Source organism: Cotesia glomerata, linkage group LG6, assembly GCF_020080835.1.
Source record: "Cotesia glomerata isolate CgM1 linkage group LG6, MPM_Cglom_v2.3, whole genome shotgun sequence".
Taxonomy (NCBI): domain Eukaryota; kingdom Metazoa; phylum Arthropoda; class Insecta; order Hymenoptera; family Braconidae; genus Cotesia; species Cotesia glomerata.
Window position 1 is genome coordinate 3,477,685 of NC_058163.1, and position 18,867 is coordinate 3,496,551.

An 18,867-nucleotide genomic window follows, 5' to 3' on the forward strand; every position below is an offset into this window, starting at 1 on the left:
TTTACTTACTATGTCGGGAGGCTAGCAAGTGTCGGAAAGCAAGGATACACGACCTACCACTTGTTGCGCTAATACGCAATACTCTCACTAATATTACCATGATAAATCATAACAATAACAATAACAATAATGAAAACCCATTATATTAAATATTAAAAAAATTAAATTATAAAAATACCTGAAACATTTTGAATATCAATCAACAGAACTCCGATAAAAATAAGCACCGTCTTGCAGCGGTGCCTGTGGTGGTGGTGTTGCAGGCGCAAGTAATTTTTTAGCAATTGCGAAAAATACTGTCGCGTGTTCGTCATTTCAGGCGCTTTGCGCCAATAACTCTCGTTGCAATAAGTCATATAATTAACAAAACAAAACAAATAATAATAACTACTCTAAATTCAGACACACAGACACTTTTTTCACTTTAAGCATTACACAGAAAAACATTTCTAATAATTATTTTTTACTTTATGGTATTTTTTAAAAAAATTTCCCGCATTTTTGAAAACCCCCGACTAAAATCATGAATTTTTTTTTATTTCTCCCCGATAAATTTGTGAGGAAATTTTTAAAAAATTATAGAGAGACTAAAGACACGATAATCACAGACGAGTACACGAGGAATCACTCGGTGCCGCTGGTGATGCTGCTGTTGCTGATGCTCCCCACTTTTTAATTTTCCCCTACTACGCATCGCCCCACTACAACCTATATTTTCGCTCTTGCTATACCGCAGTCACAACAATATTGTTGTTTTTTTTATTTATTATTATTATCTTTTGGAAAATTATAATTAATACAAAAAAAAACTAATTTATTCATTAAACTTTTGAATTTTCAAATTACAATTCACAATTCTGGGTTTAATATTAAGAAATCATATCAAATCTTTTTTATAGAAAATTTTATCTTCTACAAAAAGGTCCTTATCAATTTCGCTCTATCTCTCTTTATTTTTCCAATATTTGAATTTAAAGTCAAAAACTTGAGTTTTATTTATCTAAAGTTTTCAAAAGTTTAAGTTGCTAATTAGGGCTCGAAAATTGAAGACACGATAAAATAAGAAACCTTTTTTGTACACTGATAGAAGGATTTATTAACTAATAATAATTTAATTCATTTGAAGACAATTATTTAATTTATTAAATTTTAATAAATATTTTTTAACATGAAATAAATATTTATTTGGAAGGAAAGTAAATTTATTAATAATTAATAAGTATTTATTAATAGTTAACAAATATTTATTAACAGTTAATAAATATTTTGTTAAGTGAATTTGTTTCGCTTGCAATGTCATATAATATCAAGATAGCTTATAAATTATTTTATTAATTATATTACATTATAATAACGTTTATTGTAAAATACCAAATTCTATTAGAGCTCATAATTATCTATTATATTTTTAAATATTAAAAAGGTTAATTTATTTAGTGAATTGAATTATTATTATCATGTATTCCAGTTATAGGATTATAAAAAGTGTCAAAAGAAAATTGCTATTTTTGCTTTTTATTTTAAATAAATATTTGTTAACAGTTAACAAATATTCATTAACCATTAATAAATATTTATTAACAGTTAATAAACTGTACTTAATAAATTACTTATTAACTGTTAATAAATATTTGTTAACTGTTAACAAATATTTATTAACATTTAATAAATCGTATTTAATAAATAATTTATTAACTGTTAATAAATATTTATTAAATCCTATGATGTTAAAAAATCATTTATTAACAGTTAATAAAGCTTATTAAATGTAAACAAATCCTTCTATCAGTGCATTAACATTTATAAAAAATTTGAAAAATTGTATTTTTTTAGCTAAAAAAAAGAAATTTTTAAAATTTCGAACAATTCAAATAATTGTAATAAGAACACTGACAGAAGGACTTATTGACTATTAATAATTTAATTTATTTGAAGACAATTATTTAATTTATTAAATTTTAATAAATATTTTTTAACATTCAATAAATATTTATTTAGGAGGAAAGTACATTTATTAATAATTAATAAGTATTTATTAATAGTTCACAATTATTTATTAACATTTAATAAATATTTTGTTGAGTGAATTTGTTTCGCTTGCAATGTCATATAATATCAAGATATCTTATAAACAAAAATCAACTTTATAAATTATTTTCTTTAATTATATTACATTATAATAACGTTTATTGTAAAATACCAAATTCTATCACAGTTCATAATTATCTTTTATATTTTTAAATATTAAAAAGGTCAATTTATTTAGTGAATTTAATTATTATCATGGATTCCAGCTATAGAGTTATAAAAAGTGTCAAAAGGAAATTGTTATTTTTGCTCTTTATTTTAAATAAATATTTGTTAACAGTTAACAAATATTCATTAACCATTAATTAATATTTATTTACAGTTAATAAACTGTACTTAATAAATTACTCATTAACTGTTAATAAATATTTGTTAACTGTTAACAAATATTTATTAATATTTAATAAATCATATTTAATAAATAATTTATTAACTGTTAATAAATATTTATTAAATCCTATGATGTTAAAAAATCATTTATTAACAGTTAATAAAGCTTATTATCAATTTTGCCTTCTCTCTACCTTTCTTCAAAATTTGAATTTAAAGTCAAAAACTTGAGTTTTAGAATTTATCCATAGTTTTTAAAAGTTTAAATTGCTAATTTTAGCTAAAATATTAAAAATAAAAAAAAAATTATGGGAAATCTTTTTTATTAAAGATTTAATTCTCTATACAAGAAAGGTCCTCAATTTTGCTGTCTCTCTTACTTTCTCCAAAATTTGAATTTGAAATAAAAAATTGGAGTTTTAGAACTTATCCGTACACAGAAAGAAAAATTTCTTGACTGGAGAACAAAATTCTTGGTTCAAGAAAATTTTCGGGTGCCTGATGGAAGACTGAAATTGTGCTGGCCGAAGTAAAAATTTTTCTTTTAAATTCTATTCTTGGTTGAAGTAATTTTTTCTTAATTCAAATTATCATAAATACTTGATACAATAAATTTTTATATTTGATCAAGATTTTTAGATACTTTAGGGAAGCAGTGCCACCTACTTGAGCTGAGAAAAAAATTTTCTCATCTTGAGACAATTTTTCTCTTGAATATTTGATACCTATTTTATATTATTTTAGCGTGCAATTATACATATTGAATGAAAAAAAATGATGAAATATTATTTGATCTTCCCATTTGACATGTTAATCAATAAAAATATTAATGAAAATTTACTTCTATCTTTATATTTAATTTTTTGGAGCAAGAGAGAAATTTTCTCAAGACAAGAAAATTAACTTCTATTAAGAACTAAATTTTTTGGAGCTCGAGGCTGAATTTTCTCAAAACAACACTGATAGAAGGATTTGTTTATAGTTAAAAATATTTGTTAATATTTAACAAATCATTTATTAGAGACCACTTTTTAGTCCTTAACAAATATTTCTTAGTATTTAAAAAGTTTTATTAATATTTAATAAATGAATATCTGATTTATTAAATACAAACAAATCATTTTAAATACTAAGAAATATTTGTTTGATACTAAAAAATGGTCTCTAATAAATGATTTGTTAACTATTAACAAATATTTTTTTAATACAAATAAATCCTTCTATCAGTGAACAAGATTTTATTGACTTAAATAAATTTTCTTGGATCAAGATGCGTATTTCTTAAAGCAAGAGAATTAATTTTGTTGGAATAAGTGAAATTTCTTGTCAAAAAAAATTTTTTTTCGCTCAAGAAAATAATTAGGAAGAAAAAATTTTCTTGGCTGAAGTGAACCTTTTTTTTTGTGTAGTTTTCAAAAGTTTAAAGTACTTAAAAATTTAAGATATGAAATAATGATAGGAAACCTTTCTTATAAAGAATAAAATTTTCTATAAAAAAAGGTCCTTATAAATTTTATGGTATCTTGAACCCTTGAGCAAGAATTTTGAAAATAAAGACTCAAATTTTTATTATCTAGAATGAATATTAAATTTTCAATTTATTATTATTATTATAATTATTCTGTATGTTATAAATGCACTTTGGTTATTCAGATGTCTTCAATGGCCCAGATATTCCCTTTAAATTTGTTTTCCATAAGGGAACACTCCGCGAACCAAAAAAAAGAATAAAAATGAAATATGACGTCATATTAATAAATTTTCCGAGTAAATGCTCCTATTTTAGGACATTAGCGATCGCGGCCCACGGAGGAATGTGATATTCTTGCGTGGGATGCATGGAGACTCAAATGCACTGATATTTATGATTATGATTGTGGTTGTGATTATATTATATGAATGTGGATGTGGAATACAGAATGAAAGAAAAGAAAATATTATAAGAGAAGCATGCACTCGAGTTGTTAGTTGTTAGTGGTTTTTCATGGCATTTCTGACGCGATGTCTAGACTTTTGTGTATAAGTATGCTGCAACTAGGTCACTTTCATTTTATCTAATTATTTAGCTATTGATTTTTAAGATTTGCTCGATGATTGTATCTAAAGATTGATTGGCAATGGGAATTTCGGTGGTTTTTTAAGAAATAGTAGAAACTTGTAGAGACTTTTTTTTTAGGCAAAATTTTTAAAATTTTTAATTGAGAAAATTATTGTGAAGAATTTCTTTTAATAATTTTTTGATCAATAAAACTGTTTGGAATGTTTAAAATTTTTTTAATTTAAAAAAAATATTTTTTTACGAGCTAACACTCAAAATTTTTTTCTAGTTCGACAAAATACATTTTTCATGGATTTTTTAAAATTCGATTAATTATTTTATTGAAATTGAGCGCTTTAGATAGGTACATAAAGAACAATTTTCATAAAACTGAAATTTTATATAATTTTTTATAGTTGCATAAATTTTAGTAAAACTGAAACTTTGTATAATTTTTTAAAATTTCATAAAATTTTTTATAATATTATAAATGTTTTCAAAACTATGAAACTTTATATAATTCTATGCAATTTAATAAATTTCGATAAGATTTTATTAATCTAAAATTTTTTTTAATTATTTAAAATTTTATAAAACAAGTTTCATATAATTTTATAAAATTGTGAAATTTCTTGTAATTTTTAAAAATTTTATAAAACTTGAATTTCAAAAAAATTTTATAAATTTTCATAAAACTGCGAAATTTTTTATATTAGCAATTTTTATAGAACTATGAAACCAATCTGAAATTTCTTTCAATTTTTCAAAATTTTATAAAACTAAAATTTCATCTAATTCTATACAATTTAATAAATTTTAATAAAATTGTAAAATTTTTTTAAATTTGTTAAATTTTATATTGACTTAATTTTTATGAAATTCTATTAAAAAATTTTTTTCCTGTCATTTAAAGATTTTTCTACAGAATTAGTATAAAAATAAATTTTTAATTATCAAAATTTTCATTCATAATTATTAGAAAAATCTACTAAATCAAATTTCCACTATTTTTACGAAATTAAAAAGTTGATAACTACAAGTTACTATAAAATACTTTACAAATCTTAAAATAGTACTTAATTAGGTGAAAAAAAATTTTTTTTAAATAATAATGTTTTTAGAATTTGGATTATAATAATCCACAAGTATAATTTAGATGAAAAATATGAAAATATACACAGGGAAACAAACTATTTGTAACGTGATTGGTCAAATATATCATCAGCATGAAAATATATATAATTCCACACTAATATTTAGGCACGCGCTTGCGCGCTCATGTTAAATTCTAATTATGATAAATACATGAAAAGTATAAAAATAAATATAAGATTTAGAATCAGTGATACAATACATATGTAATTTATGATGATAATTTTCATTTCATTTTGTAAATGAATAACTCACAGTAAAAAAAAAGAAATTAATTTGATTTATATAATAAGAGAAAAATTCTTTAACTAAAAAAATTATTTTTAATAATTTAATTTTCTTTAATCAAGACCAACAATTATTAAATAAAGTTAAATTTACTTTATAAAGAGTCAATAAAAATTTTCCAAAATTATTTTCTTGATGAAAGAATTTTTCTTTTGAATTAAATTTTTTCTTTTTAAATCTTAAAAATTTTTCTTACCGACCGAAGATAAATCTCTGATTTACCCACAGCAGAAAAAAATTTCCTCACCAAGATAATCAAAACCAAGAGAAGAAATAGTTAAACCGGTTTTCCAGTAGCGAAATCAATTATTATTTCTATTTAATGGTGGAACATCTGCATACATCTCGTTACGAGATATCAAGCTCTTGTTCGCCGTTCCTGTATCCTATATACTGCACACTAGCACAGCAACCACCGTATTACTATATAATACCGTTGAATAGATTCTCTGTGCGATTAAACAATGTAATGATGTCCGATGTTGGTATTTTTAAAATTTAAATAAGCATTTATGGGATATGCATTTATGTATACCATTTGTGTGCGCTGCTAATTAAAATTCAGATTCATCCGTGTGTTTGTGTGCTTGTACTCTAAAGTAAATGGTACACTTTTAAAGAATGGGCCGCACACAGTAGCACTCTGAATGGCTAGAGATGCTCCGGCATCCGAACCAGACCAGTCATGTGTGGTGAGTCATCAGTAGTGAATTGTAGACCATTTCCGGTGACTATGACAGTAACAGTCTACACGGGAGTCTACGGCAACAATAACCGGCAGACAACATAACAGACAAACCGTGAGAGCGTGTAAACTAACTTCCTTCCGAATCTGCTTTATTTGTTCTCTGGGACATATCCCATGTCTCTTTTTGGATTAATTAGCTTTTCTAGTCTTTTTCTTCTGGAAGTACAGATTTTCTTTAATATTTGCTTCCTAGAAGTTGATTTAAGAAGTTTTGCTCCAAAAAGCGAAGAAATTTGGATTTTTTCTGGATTTTAAAGCGCTTTTAGGGGAAATTTTAGGGAAGAGATGCTTCTACTGTCGGTAAAGTAGATTTCTTTGAAGTTACACTGATAGAAGGATTTGTTTATATTTAATAAGCTTTATTAACTGTTAATAAATGATTTTTTAACATCCTAGGATTTAATAAATATTTATTAACAGTTAATAAATTGTTTATTAAATACGATCTATTAAATGTTAATAAATATTTGTTAACAGTTAACAAATATTTATTAATAGTTAATAAGTAATTTATTAAGTACAATTTATTAGCTGTTTATAAATATTAATTAATGGTTAATGAATATTTGTTAACTGTTAACAAATATTTATTTAAAATAAAAAGCAAAAATAGCAATTTTCTTTTGACACTTTTTATAATCCTATAACTGGAATATATGATAATAATAATTCAATTTACTAAATAAATTAACCTTTTTAATATTTAAAAATATAATAGATAATTATGAGCTGTGATAGAATTTGGTATTTTACAATAAACGTTATTATAATGTAATATAATTAATGCAAATAATTTATAAAGATGATTTTTGTTTATAAGCAATCTTCATATCATATGACATTGCAAGCGAAACAAATTCACTCAACAAAATATTTATTTTCTGCCCTCCGGCCGGAAAGTGGCAACTTTCTGGCCGCTGCGCTAAACAAAGTTGCCACATTCCGGCTACGTCGAGCAGAAAAATAGTATACACACCTTGGCCAGTAAATAAGAAAGCCTCAGATCACATGTTTGTCAACCTCGGCTTCGCCTCGGCCAACAATTACATGTGATCTGAGACTTTTCTTATTTTACTGGCCTAGGTATGTAATATACTATAACTGTTAATAAATATTTGTTAACTATTAAAAAATACTTATGAATTATTAATAAATTTACTTTCCTCCCGAATGAATATTTATTAAATGTTAAAAAATATTTATTAAAATTTAATAAATTAAATAATTGTCTTTAAATAAATTAAATTATTAATAGTTAATTAATCCTTCTATCAGTGTACATAAAATGGTGGAGACTTTCTTATATATAACTGTGTTAACGAATTCTTATAGATTTATAATTAGTGACACCTGTATAATAAGAATATTTAATAAATATTCATTTAGTGTTTGTATTTATATATATTTTTGATTTTTTTTTTAATATTGTATGAGTTTCTTCACTAGAAAATTCACTTTTTGATAGTAATTTGGAAAATTTAATAATTCATTTCTTTGATAAAAGACGGAAGCATATTTTACTGGCAGAAAATAATCAACTGATACAATTAGTGACCTAGTATTTCCAATTTTTGACACCTGTATAATAAACCCAAGAGTATTTAATAAATATTCATTTATTGTTTATCAGAAAAATTATTCATAAATATTTTAAAAATAAATTTGTTAAATGAAAATAAAAACAAAAAGTTTGAATTTGTTTGAGCAATTATTGTGACAATATTTAAGAAAATAACTGGCTGTAGGCCTGCACTTGCCAAAAAGCTTGCTAAAGTATTTGTTGTATTAAAAGTGAGCTGATAGGCGCTGTTAAAATTTATCCGTCAATTAGAAATGCAACTGACATTTTATGTACCAATTATTGACATTTATCATTTTATAATTAATGACTAATGGAGAGATTGTGAATATCTAATATTTTTTATTGTTTCGTATTTGTTTTATTTATAGAAAACAGTTTAATGTGAATAGATGGAAAAAATAATTAGAAATGAGTGTTTGAAAAGAGTGGTTGTTTGCATTGTTAGAAATAATATTAAAATTATAGAACAAACAGAAGGAAAGTTTCATAAATTAGTACTTGAATTTTGGTTTAAATAGAAAATGAAAATTAACTGCATCTTTTTGAATATTTAAGCCGGGATTGAAAAATAAAAATTAATAATTTTCAATTTTAACTACTTTAAATTAATATCTATTCTTTGAATTTTTGAAGTAATTTAGAATTAAAAGACGGATTGGATTTTTGTAAACTCCTTTTAAAATCCAAAAACTTGAATATAAAAATGACTTTTTTTAATCAACTTTTTGAAATGTAGCTTTGAATATTTTTAATAATATTTATTGTATTTTTTTCCGTTGAATACGAATTTGAAGTTAGAATTGAATATCAAGAAAAAATTAACATTTTTAAACATTTCTTCTTTCAAAATTATATTATTCACGTCGGATTTACGATGATAGACTTTCAATTAAGTTAAAAACTTTTGATGTTCATTAAAATATAGTTTTTTTCTTTTGGATTTCTAAATCTTAGAACAAGCTAATTAAAAAAATGAAAATTTTTGATATTAGAAATTAACTTTAAGCTTTTCCTATTCAAAATTTGATGCTAAAAAGAATCTAACCGAGCCTTAAGAATTTTTACTATAAAAAGTAACTAATTTTTACTGAAAAAAAAAGTATTTTTAAATATATGTCCCAATTTCTGTCAAGGATGTCCCAATTATTGTACCAACGAAAAATTCAGTAAATTCTGAAAAAAAAATTGAATTTTTTTCTTGATTCAAGTATGTAGTTTTTATTCTTGTTTTCTTTTTAGTGCATTGTTCGAAAGAAGAATAAATTTTCTTTACTCACTGCACTATTAAATAGCTAAGATATCTCGAACCTACCGTCCTGAAAAACAGTCCCCAGGACTTTATTTAAATATTATCATTATAATTTTTAAATTCCGTTTATCTTAATCGCGTTGTTGTACCTCGGATGCATTTTCAGCGTGACGAGTAATTCAACGTTGTTTGTTTGTATATATCTTGTTCTGGAATCTTAAGTCACGCTCGCATCAACTTGGGGCTTATCCAGATGAAGCTCTGACTCGCTGGAGAACAAATATTTTTAAAATAAAAAGACTGTGTACCGATATAATTAAGCAATTCGTAAGCAACGATGCTATCGTTTATATGGATGGAGCAGTATGCATGGGAGCAATCCTGATTCACTTTTAATAGCCGAGTCTGCGTTTTTGATTGAGAACTAGAAACAATTTAAAAATGCTTTTTCAATCAAATTACTGTATTTTTAATCAACTCAGTTTGATTATTGTAATCTCATGATGTTCTTTGAGAAATTCAGGACTATTTATCTCTTTATACTTTTTTTCTATCTCCAATAGTTTCCAAGTTATCGCAAATTTTGGAATGTATCTTACTAAAAATTTGTCCGAGTTACTAATACAAGGTCGTGGGTTCGATTCCCGTCAATATTTTTTTTTTAGTTGGTAAGTTTGTCTCCAATAAGAAGAAATAAAAATACAATTCAACCTAAATTTACCTGATAAAAATTAATTAGTTCGGTAAATTAATATCTTTTACATATAATTATTTTAAATTAATCAGAGTACATAAAATAAAGTTTTTTAAATCTAAAACTCCACGACTGATAATGCTCATTGAATTTTTAATAATGTTTCGCATAAGAAGTCTAAGCTCATTGAATTTTTAATGTTTCGCATAAGAAATCCTGCAATTATTTCTTAAAAAAACTTATAGATCCATTCAACTGTTTCTGCCAGCGAGAATAATTTTCTCCGTGCGCCATCTACCGGAATTTTCAAAAACTTTAGAACTCCAAAATAGTTCCAACAATTGTGAATTTTCATAAGAAATTCCAAACCTTCTTGAGTATTTAAATTTTGCTATAAAGAACTCTTTTTTGATACTTTTCTTCTTAAATTGCGGTAAAGATCATAAGTAGCTATATTTAGTTGATCAAGAGAGCGCCACTGTCGTAATCCGACACATATGCAAGCAATTATTAAACCAAAATAAAAAATTAGTTCTTCAGTTTGTTCTGCCCGGAAAAATTTGAAATAAGAAGCTTCTCTATAAAATCGTCCAGATGGCTTCGCGCTCTCGCTTCCAAAGACTTGTAATCCACAGTATATAATAATAAAAGAGAAAATTGATAACCAGAGGCTATTTATGGCCTGGAAAACGTTTTGCAAGATACTTTGCATATTAAGCCATGTAAAATTAATAATTAACTTCTTTTTAGTGTTAAATACTTCAATAAATAAATCTCAGAATCGTAAATGCGAGTCCGCGGGTTCAATTCCCGTCAATAATTTTTTTTTGTTGGTAGGTTTATTTCGGTCAAGAAAAAATAAAAATACAATTCAACCTAAATTTACCTGATAAAAATTAATTAGTTCCGTAAATCAATATCTTTTACATATAATTATTTTAAATTAATCAGAGTACATAAAATAAAGTTTTTAAAATCGAAAAGTCCACGACTGATCATGCTCATTGAATTTTTAATAATGTTTCGCATATGAAGTCCTGCAATTATTTCTTAAAATAACTTATAGATCCATTCAATTGTTTCTGCCAGCGAGAATAATTTTCTCCGTGCGCCATCTACTGGAATTTTCAAAAACTTCAGAACTCCAAAATAGTTCCAACAATTGTGAATTTTCATGAGAAATTCCAAACCTTCTTGAGTATTTAAATTTTGTTATAAAGAACTCTTTTTTGATACTTTTCTTCTTAAATTGCGGTAAAGATCATAAGTAGCTATATTTAGTTGATCAAGAGAGCGCCACTGTCGTAATCTGACACATATGCAAGCAATTATTAAACCAAAATTAAAAATTAGTTCTTCAGTTTGTTCTTCCCGGAAAAATTTGAAATAAGAAGCTTCGCTATAAAATCCGCCAGATGGCTTCGCGCTCTCGCTTCCAAAGACTTGTAATCCACAGTATATAATAATAAAAGAGAAAATTGATAACCAGAGGCTATTTATGGCCTGGAAAACGTCTTGCAAGATACTTTGCATATTAAGCCATGTAAAATTAATAATTAACTTCTTTTTAGTGCTAAATACTTTAATAAGGAAATCTCGGAATCGTAAATGCGAGACCGCGGGTTCGATTCCTGACAGGATTTTTTTATTATCTTGCAAATTGATAACGACGTCTCGCCTGACGGAAAAACTAGCAATAATTAGCAATCAACCCGATGTATTATAAGCGGTTGATTATAAAATCCGCCAGATGGCTTTGCGCTCTCGCTTCCAAAGACTTGTAATCCGAAGTATATAATAATAAAAGAGAAAATCGATAACCAGAGGCTATTTATGGCCTGGAAAACAAGTGGAAGAAAAATTCCGAGTTAAAACGTGCCGACAGTAATACCTGTTGCTTGCAGCGCTTGCATTGGCGTCACATCCCGAGGTTCTAGAGTTTAAACAGAGGGCGAGTAGACACTCAACACTCACAAATCCACACACAAATACTTTTAACCGTGTAAGAAGTTGGAGAAATGAATAACCCGAGTAGAGGAAGAATAAAATGAAAGAGTAAGAGTAAGACGTGATGAGACATTTTATGAAGCCAGGTTCGAGCTGGCGATTCGCGTGGTTACACACGACTAAAGTTAAGTATTTCGCCGCAAAGAAATGAAATAAAATAAAATAAAATAAAAATAACCCAAGATTGAAAGAATGAGACTCGAAAAGTTATAAAGGCGCGGGCGCAGTAGCCAACAGATGACGATACCGTAAATCGGTCCATGTTTTGTCTTATTCTTACTTGTAGTCTTATTTTACTGGGTACTTTATTTTTAAACTTTTTTTATCAGTTTTATTCATCCTATCGCAGTCCGCTTTATCTCTCCTGTATACTCAATCTATACTACACCGCATACACATAGCTGGCAATAATGTATGTTACGCGTCCGCTTAAAGACTGAGACAGACACAACCTCTTTTAGATGCCGCGGTTCTCCAACGACAGAGACAGACATATCCTCGTTTTGCCACTGTCTGCCGCCAGTCTAGACCCGCGGTCTCTCCTTTCCCCTCATCACAAGCTTCTCCCCTCACCCCTTTTAAATATACATATATATATAAATATATGGATGCATGAGGGATTTCTTGTGGATCAACAAGAGTTGATGTTTATGATTTGTGGAGATTTTTTTGAATTTTGTCATTTAAACCCGATTTTACAGGCCCATCTCTTCTTGTCTTTTCTTTAGTCTTCTTCGCTGTTTTTACGAGCGGAAATTTTTGAAATTGAAAGTATCAAGTTGGTTATTTTTTTTTTTTTCAATGAAGATGGACAAAATGGTAATTATTGAAGATTTTATCATCCGAAAAAAAATGTTCAAATTTTTGAATGCTAAAAACGAGCAATTATTTTAAAGAAAATTAGTTTAAAAATCTAAGAATTTTTTTTCTTGGTTTTGAACTTCTTTGTTTGACGGATTTTTATCTTCAGTCGGTAAAAAATGTGGTCTAAATTATCTGCACATAGACAAATGATCCTTGATTTGTATATTAAAAAAAAAACTTCTAAACTAAAGAGAAATATTTATCCACAAATAAAATTATTTTTAAACGAATTTTAAAAATTGAAAATTGGTTTTTTAATAAAGAAACATTTTTAGTTTTAGAATCAAAAGTATAATGTAAAAATTAATCAAAACTAGTAACTTTGTAGTCACTATGTGACTGCCGTGACTTATGAACTATAAATCAATTAAATTTTGCTTTATTAAATAATTACTCTTGTTAAATTGCACTGTATCTTCTTAAATATTGAAATTTTTAAAAATATGAGCTCATTCTGATGTTACACTCATCAAGAGCTTTCATTTGAGTACCCACATGCATTTTGATATATTTTTCATATATACTACTAAATACATATATATAATATATATTTTCAAGATATAAGCTCATCCCGGTGTTACACGTATTGAGAGCTTTCATTTGAGTACCCACATGCATTTTTAACATATTTTTTATATATACATATATGTAACATATATAAATATATGAAAAATTGATGTGGGTACTCAAATGAAAGGTCTTGATGAGTGTAACATCGGGATAAGTTTATATCTTTAAAAATGTCAATAGTTCACAAGATACAAGGTAATCTTTTAATTATGTATCTAGAGATAGAGCATTTTCGAATGTAGCCTAAATAATTTTTTCCGAATTTAATTTATATGTACGTAAACTTCAATTATCATGTCATCTGATGTACCATGACTAAAACCCTGATTTACTGCTTGTAACATTAAAGGTTACTAGCGACCTTGCTTTATTAAATAATGACTTTTGTTAAATTGCACTGTACTTTCATAAATATTGACATTTTTAAAGATATAATCTCATCCTGATGTTACACGCATCGAAAGCTTTTATTTGAGTATCCACATGCATTTTTTATTTATTTTTCATATATACATATATAGATAATATATATAAATATATGAAAAATTGATGTGGGTACTCAAATGAAAGGTCTCGATGAGTGTAACATCGGGACAAGTTCATATCTTTAAAAATGTCAATAGTTCACAAGATACAAGGTAATTTTTTAATTATGTATCTAGAGATAGAGCATTTTCGAATGCAGTCTAAATACTCATCATCATAAATTGACTATCGGTGAGAATGATATGAAATGTTTAAAAGGCTCAAATTCAAGTAAAGACCTTTGAAATTACACTAAATTTCACCAAAAAAAAAACCGATTTAATCATATGGCTATCTTGGAAACAAAATTTTTCTTTTTCTCTTAATAAAATAGATTATAAAATAAAATTTTTGTGGAATTATTCTATTTTATGGCGAATATATGATGTTAATAATGAAAAATTTGTAAAATAAAATTTTTTAATTAAAATTTATAGCTTTTACTGGAAATGGAAATTTTTTATTTTTTGCCGATTTTAAAGAATTCTTATTGAAATTTTGTGTTTTAATTAATCTTTTGATAAAAACAAAAATCTGGAAAACGGTTGACCCTAAAGGCCATCCCTGCAGCTTCCCGCCAATTCCATACCTAAACGCTTGAAATTGCACTTATGACGTTTCTGAGCTCTTCAAGCTCAAAAATACTATTTGTGTGTTATTTTGAGCTCTCCGAGCTTAAAGAAATAGCTTTTGTATGCTTTTGAGCTCGAAGAGCTCAAAAGTCTGATAGAAGTTTAATAAGACAGTATTTTTTGAATTTTCAAACTGCAATAATTTCTAAATGAATGAATCGATTTTCATACGGTTGGCAGAATTCCACGCAGTTTTTTAAAATCTATGATATACTTTTGAACACAAACTGATCGAACTGTAAATCTTAGAGAAATTAAAAAAATTCACTTTTTCTGAATTTTTTCGACACCGATAACTCATGAACCAATCAACCAATTTCCACGTTTTTGGTGGCGATCGACGTGATTTTTTGAGCTTTAATAATTATTTTATTTTGTCAAAAACGATCTGAAAAGAAATCTCGAAGTTATGTGAAAAAAACACTTTTTTCGAAATTTTTCGTTTTTTTATAGAATCTTTTTATAGAAAAAAATTCAATTTTCCGAATCAATCAGCCGAATTTTCTAGGATCTAAAAAATGTTTTAGGTAATGTTTTGTTGAATTAAAGTTAAAAATAATTAATTTTTGATTTCTTTTCAAAGCAAAAAATTTTTTTTCTAACATTTTAAATCAAAATAAATAATCTCAACACGCGTGGATCAAAACAAAGCAATAACAATAAATACCCCGAAAAGTGTCTGTCTGAAGGTAGAACTGACAAAACCCAGACAATAAAAGAGATACAAGGGGTGTATTTTAAAATAATAATCAAAATACAAAATATAATGTATAAAAGAGGGGCATTTAAGTCTATACTCTTTTGGAGAGATATAGAGAGAGAGTTAGTAAGAGTAGCGCACTTCTAAAAGCCCGCGAGTCATAGACTAATGATTCTGTCTGAGTGGGACGATTGAGGAGCGTGCCAAGGGAGAAAATCCTCCAGCATCCACTCTATTGCTGACAAATAAACCCCAAGATTTTAAATTTAGTTGGGCCTGCCCAAGGACCATTGCCACACAAGGGGCCACTTGTCAGCCCTTTTACCTTCTCGCTGACCACACATTAAGCATCGCCCTTATGGTCACCCGCTGCGTTACAATTAATAAATATTAATGGAAATATTTAATGAAAAAAATGATCAAAAGTCAACGAGTGGAAGAAAAAAAGGTTGTTTTTTTTTTATCCGGCCTGGAGATGGGGGATCAAAGGTCGGGTGCGAGTCAGAGTATATAAAGGGTTGTAGTATTATGCAACTCAACAGTTCCATTGAGTGGCTATTAGCTGTACTACCCTCATTGCTCCTACGACGGATGTAAGTAGTCTACTACATCAGAGCAACCAACAACCTCAATTACTCGCTAATCATCATTATATTCTAAAGAGGATTTTTATTTTATTTTTCACAATTATAATTACTCGTTTTTTATTTTTTTTTTTTAAACATCTTTTAGATTTTCAAGATTCTTGACTTTTTAAGAAATTAATGTAAGTTTTTTGAAGTAAGATCGCTTCAATATAGAGATTTTAGTTTGTTGAAATTTGAGAAATTTTATTTTGATTTATTTTTTAAGTTACTTTGTTGAAAAAATTAAAATTTTTGGAAAATATCAAATTTTTTACTTGAAATTAAAAAAAAAATTTTTTAATTTAATTTTTGAAAATTTTGAAAGTAAAATTATTGAATATTTTTAATAAAAAAAAAATAGTACAAATGTAAAAAAAAATTAATTTTAGAAAAATTTGGAAACTTTTAAAAATTTTAAGAAATTTCGGGCTAAGAGTAAGTTATTTTGTTTTTTTTTTTTGCAGAAAAAAATCAAAATTAAAAAAAAAATCAAATTTTTTACTTGAAATTAAAAAAAAAAATTCTGAATTTAACTTTTGAAAATTTTCAAGGACTTTTAATAGTAAAATTATTGAAAATTTTGGAAATGAAAATTTTTAATAAAGAAAAAATAGTAAAATTGTAGAAAAAAATTAATTTTAGAAAAATTTGGAAATTTTTAAAAATTTTAAGAAATTTCGAGCTTTTATTTTGTTTTTTTGCAGGAAAAATCAAAATTTTTGGAAAATATCTAATTTTTTACTTGTAATTAAAAAAAATTTTTTTTTATTTAATTTTTGAAAATTTTGAAGACTTTTTTAGAGTAAAATTATTAAAAATTTTTAGAGTAAAATTGTAGAACATAAATTAATTTTAGAAAAATTTGAAAATTTTTAAAAATCTTAAGGAATTTCAGGCTAAGTAAGTTATTTTGTTTTTTTTTTGCAGAAAAAATCAAAATTTTTAGAAAATATCAAATTTTTTACTTGAAATTATTAAAATGTTAAAAAAAAATTTTTTTCATTTAATTTTTGAAAATTTTGAAGGACTTTTAAGAGTAAAAATATTGAAAATTTTGAAAATGAGAATTTTTAATTAAAAAAATAGTAAAAATACAGAAAAAAAAATTAACTTTAGAAAAATTTGGAAATTAAAAAAAATCTTAAGGAATTTCAGGCTAAAATCTTTTGAAAATGATTAATTTTGATTGAGGGAAGTTTAAAAAATTTTTAGGATTGCTAAGAGCTCATTAAATCGTGGAAAAGAAAACGAATATCTGTTACGTGTAATTTAACTAGTAATGTAATGAGTACAGAGGAATTTGATCTTGACAATCGGAATCGTAACGAAATATCAGACGGTTGAATTTAATGAGCATGAATCGCCAGACAAAGACATAACAAATTCTTTAGCATGCGGACATTAAATTAATGAAAACTTAATTAATTTCTATCAAGTTTTTCGCTATAAAATTTTTATTGAAAGTTAGATCACTTGATATTTTGGTTGTAAACTTTCGAACTCTGTAACTCGTTAAAGAATTGTCGGACTGAAAAAATTAGAGTACATTTTTGGAGAAAATTTGATGGTCTACAAAAAAGGTCTTATGATTTTTTATAAATCTACTCATTCGAAAGTTATTTAAAGTCAAAGTTGAACTTATAAGACAACTTTTGAAATTCTCAACTTTTCGGCAAGTTTGTTTGACTACTTGCAAAATTTTGCGGAAAAATTTATTTCTTTGGGGTTTTTCGAACTTCTGAGAGTATCTTGGTTAAATTACAACGCAGTTTTGTCAAGAAATATTTTTCTAGACAAATTTAACTGATAAAAAATCTCAAATGTTGAATTTTATCATCAAACAGAAAAAAAGTTTCAAAGTGTTAATTTATCGATTTTTTTATGCTAACAAAACAAAGTGACGGTCGAACTAAACAATAACTTTACTTTAGAAATATTATTTAAATTAAAATGATTTATCGAATTATTAAAAATCATTTTGAATAAAAAACATCTGGTTATTTAGATTAAATTTTAGTAACAAAAAAATTGATAGAATATTGAATATAAATAAAAAAAATTTTTTTAATTGACTGCGCCGGGGATCGAATCCGGATTCTCCGCGTTAAAATTCCAAATTTTGTCACCGGCAAGTATTGAATTGAATAAAATAATTTATCAATTAGACTTGGAATAAATAATAAAAATTCCAGTGAATTAACAATCTGGATGATTGAAATAATTGTAAAAAATAGTTATAAATAATAATTAATAATAAATAAATAAAAATTTTACCTTAACCACACACCAAAAATTCAATTTTCAATATTAAGAAAAGCGATACTCTCGAGCCTGGAATAAAAAAAAAGTAACATAAGTATAATGACAATTAAAAATAAGGAAAGTTTTGGATAAAAAAATGGGAGGTGTTAAAAAATAACTAAAAGAATAAAAGCTAAAAGGGTTCCTCTGATGGAGAATGTCGCTGACTAATTGTCAGTTGGTTTTCGGTTAGACGATAAAAACTCTATTTTATACCGGAGTCTGCTAATAGCACCATCTACAATCCAGTAGTTCTTCGCCGGTCTTCCAATGCTGCTGATCATCAGTCTCTGTTTTCGTTTTAGTTTTACTTTGTTGGAGTTTTATTCCTGTCATCACTCCCCTGGTCTCGGTTTTTACTTTTTAAAACTATTTTGTTATTCCTCTTGCTTTTATGATTAATTATTTTATTTCACAAACTTTGGACACTAATTCACTTTTTGCACTAAAACCCGACTTCTACTTGCACAAAC

The 18,867-nt window shown here is 26.1% G+C and overlaps 1 protein-coding gene across 3 annotated transcripts in view; it reads right to left on the minus strand.

The window, feature by feature from the left end:
- LOC123266529 (follistatin-A) overlaps positions 1 to 12,291 on the minus strand; it is a 39,899-nt gene extending 27,608 nt beyond the window's left edge. The window contains exon 1 of one of the 3 annotated variants that reach the window (XM_044730820.1): positions 12,061 to 12,291. In XM_044730820.1, coding sequence (XP_044586755.1) covers positions 12,061 to 12,082 — 22 coding nt within the window. In that variant the 5' untranslated portion in view covers positions 12,083 to 12,291. Of the gene's footprint in view, positions 1 to 178; positions 780 to 12,060 lie in introns of those variants that run through there. The other 2 variants (XM_044730819.1, XM_044730821.1) reach the window with 2 other exon arrangements.
- Positions 12,292 to 18,867: the final 6,576 nt, after the last annotated feature.